Source organism: Pundamilia nyererei, unplaced genomic scaffold (assembly GCF_000239375.1).
Source record: "Pundamilia nyererei isolate P.nyererei 1_Seehausen unplaced genomic scaffold, PunNye1.0 scaffold00054, whole genome shotgun sequence".
Taxonomy (NCBI): domain Eukaryota; kingdom Metazoa; phylum Chordata; class Actinopteri; order Cichliformes; family Cichlidae; genus Pundamilia; species Pundamilia nyererei.
In genome coordinates this window covers 2,503,719-2,507,623 of record NW_005187455.1, presented here as the reverse complement: position 1 = coordinate 2,507,623, position 3,905 = coordinate 2,503,719, and the positions used below count along the sequence as shown (strand labels likewise).

The 3,905-nt window shown below is 41.4% G+C and overlaps 1 protein-coding gene across 2 annotated transcripts in view; it reads left to right on the top strand.

Moving 5' to 3' along the window:
• Positions 1 to 2,647: 2,647 nt before the first annotated feature.
• Positions 2,648 to 3,905, top strand: part of cnrip1b (cannabinoid receptor interacting protein 1b) — an 8,330-nt gene continuing 7,072 nt past the window's right edge. For both annotated transcript variants that reach the window (XM_005733722.2, XM_005733723.2), the window contains exon 1: positions 2,648 to 3,188. In XM_005733722.2, the coding sequence (XP_005733779.1) occupies positions 3,010 to 3,188 (179 nt within the window). In that variant the 5' untranslated portion in view covers positions 2,648 to 3,009. The remainder of the gene's footprint in view (positions 3,189 to 3,905) is intronic.

The following is a 3,905-nucleotide window of genomic DNA, read 5'->3' as shown; positions in this document are numbered from 1 at the left end:
GTCCAAAACTATTTCCGCCCAAAACAGAATATGCTTTGCTGGTAACAGCTGCGTCACGCTCTTCCCTACTGACCGATCACGTGACCCGCGGAGAACTACTGCCTTATTTTCCACCTTTACTGGATACATCCAGTTAAATGTACACGATGTGTTCTGGGGAAAAAAAAACATGAATTAGGCTTAAATTTAAGAGCTGCAATTAATTATTTATTTATTTAATTGCTTGCTTGCCATAATAACTTAAACAACTCCACTTCGGTAGCCCTGAAGCTGAATGGTTTTTTACTCTAAACCTTCTATCTGATCACTTGTCTCTAACTTCTTTTGTATTTAATTACAACTAAGTATTTTCAGGCCCAACTTAACAGCTTTTGTATTAGTAATAGTTGTAGAAGTGATGGCCATCAGTTTCCACCACGTTAGCTAGAAAAACAATACAGTTATTATTCGCGTACATGGCTTGTTCCAGTTCCAATCCAAGCCTGACCTCTAGTGGTCAATCATAGGACGTACGGGGGTTACCCACTTCATGGCCTGCGCCACAGCGTCTATCTAGACCAGGGGTAGGCAACTCCAGGCCTCGAGTGCCGGTGTCCTGGAGGTTTTAGATGTGTCCATGATCCATCACAGCTTATTTAAAGGGCTAAATGACTCCTCAGCATTTCTTGAAGTTCTCCAGAGGCCTGGTAATGAACTAATCATTTAATTCGGGTGTGTTAACCCAGGGTGCGATCTAAAACCTGCAGGACACCGGCACTCGAGGCCTGGAGTTGCCTACTCCTGATCTAGACGTTCTTGAATTTTCTCATGAATATTTCCATTTTATCGTGGTTTTGACTTTTGATTGATTTGATTGAGCATACATGAAGAGATTTTCTTTCTTTCTTTCTCTCTGGTTTATCTCTATCAGTTAAAGTGTTTTATTCATATTTATTTTTTGATATAAATCATGGCTGGAGGAATGATTTAAAAATAGGAAAATGTAATTTCATGTTCATTTTTTTTATGAATATACACTACAGGTCAAACGTTTTAGAACACCTAAATTTTTCCAGTTATTTATTGCAATTCCAGTCGTAAAAACCCATGAATGGATAGCTTGAAATGGTACAAAGGTAAGTGGTGAACTGGCAGAGGTTAAAAAAAGGGTAAGTTTACCCAAAAGTGAAAGATAATGTACATTTTCAGAGTTATACAAAAAAGGCCTTTTTCGGGGGACACATAATGGGTTAACAATTTAAAGCTGTTCTGCAGCAATAGACGTTGATCAAGCCTTAAAAGCTGGTCTACTAATTCCTACAGGTGTTCCAACTTTTCTGGATTACTTACAAGCGCCTCTGTCTGCATAAAAGCAGTGTTGGAACATACTGTGGTACCATAGCCTCGTGAGCATCAGCTGAACAGTATTGTACTGCAGAAAGTTGTGTGTTGCTGCCAAAATGGCGAGAAAAAGACAATCAACAATGGAAGAGAGACAAAACATTATAACATTTAAAAATGTAGGTCAGTCCTACAGAGAAATTGCAAAGAATCTCAAAGCGTCAGTGAGTACAGTTTCCTTCACCATTAAAAGGCACTGGGGCAAACTCTGACAGGAAGAGGTCTGGCAGACCCAAAGCCATAACTGAATCAGGGGACAAGTTTCTAGGAGTTAACAGCTTGCGTGATAGGGGGCTCAACAGCTTCAAGCATAGCTTAATAGTGGTCGTAATAAGCAAGTCTCAGTTTTAACTGCAGAGAAGACGTTGAGCTGCAGGTTTGACAGGATGAGTTGCAGCAAGAAAGCCATTGCTAAGATGCCAGAATAAGACAAAGAGGCTTGTCTGGGCCATGAAATATCGCCGTTGGATTACTAAAGACTGGAAGAAGGTATTATGGACTGATGAAACAAAATTTGAAATCTTCAGTTCATCACACAGGATCTTTGTACACCATTGAGTAGGCGAAAGGATGGTTCCACAGTGTGTGGCATCAACTGTCAAACATGCAGGAGGAAGTGTGATGGTCTGGGGCTGTTTTATTGGATCCAGGGTCAATGACTTGTACAGCGTGAGAGGCACCCTGAACCAAAACAGCTACCACAGCATTCTGCAGCGGCATGCAACACCCTCTGGGCGGCTCCTAGTTGGTCAGGGGTTCATCCTACAGCAAGATAATGACCCACAACATAAGTCCAAGCCATGCCAGAAACTTACTTAGGAAAAAAGAACAAGACAGTAAGCTTGAAAGTATGGAGTGGCCAGCATAGTCTCTCCCATCGAGCTGGTTTTGGGACGAACTGGACAGAAGAGTGAAAGCAAAGCAACCTACATGTGCCCCACATTTATGGGAATCTCTGCAACAGATATGAGAAGAGCTTTCGATTTTTATTGTAATGTGCCACCGGGGTGTTCAGCTGTTATATCTGCCAAAGGTGGCTACTTGAGTCAAAGGTTTAGAATACATTTTGGTTTCTAAATTGATTCCATGATTTCTTTTTTAACTCTTATTGCTTATTTGTACTATGCTTTCATTTCAGAGCTCAATGAGACATTAAACTGCATAATTAAGGGTATTCAAGGATTAATCGGTCCTTTGAGGATCACTTTAAGTGCTCCGCTGTCTTAACTGGCACGACTTCAGGACCAAGGACAGCGAGACACAAATTTTACATTGGTCGATGACAACGTAGATATACATAGATATAAAGAGAGAGAATAGATGACCTATTATACTAGCAGCATTGGTTGTGTTGCAAGAAAACAGTGACGATATGTGAGAGAGCGACCGAGAGGATGGTGGCTATAGTCGGTGATAGAGTGTGTATAGAGAGAGAGGGAGAGAGAGACAGTGCAACGGTTGGGATTAGGTTTATATTCTGGAGGTTGGACGGGATTACGCAGCGCAATTCCCCGTGCTGCGCGGTGCTCTCTGGGATTCACCACACGGCATTTCTCAGTTTCCACGAACTGATCGACGATCCCTCCCACACCCCGCGGTCCTCCTGAGATACACTAGCTATATGGAAACATGGCCAACGTTCCGCAGATCGTGAAAATTGGGATTTCACTGAAGATGCTTCCTAACAACACAGCCGTGTACTTCAAATCCGACGGGACCCGGTTCGGACAGACCCGAACCATCAAGCTTCTGACCGGGTCGAAGTACAAAATCGAGGTTGTTGTTAAACCAGGAGCGGTCGAGGCCACGTAGGTAGCATGTGGATTTTCCTGACCGGGTCATAACCCAACCAAACTGCTAGGAAACCTATTAATCCAGGGAGGCAAATATCACGTCCAGATCACCATATTCTAAATCTATATTCTATTTTTGGAAAGGCCTAGATCATTTCATTTATCAAAGAGCGTCGCTGACATATTTTCAGGCATTCAGATAAACGTTATTGGAGGATGGCGATAAAAGCTCAGAAAGCCTTTCAAATAATGACGATTTTTCCTTCTGTCTGATTTGCTATTTTTGATGATATTTTCCTTTTAAATAATTATTTCTATAGCGACCTGTGGGGTTGTATGACGTTGTTTTACGAATATTTTATTAATCCTCCCTGAATTTACTAAATATTGGGACTTCTTTGTCGTATTGTTTGTTTCTGATTTAATGTATTTCCCATTTAAAGCGAAATAGCCTGCACTACAGCACCACTGCTTTTCTGCTTCATCTGCACTGAGAGTAATTAGATACATGTCTTTGTTGTAACTGACCAAGGATAAGGCAGACGCACTGATACCACTGACTTTAGCAGATATGCTGAAGAGAAGGCAAGTGCAGATTTTAAACCTACAGTCGATTACAACGATGTTCTGATGGTCTCTGTATTTTAGGCTTGATTTTGATTTTCAAGCCTAAAATACAGAGAGCCTAAAACAACACACCCCTTTTCCTCTTTTAAGTAGCTTTCAATAATA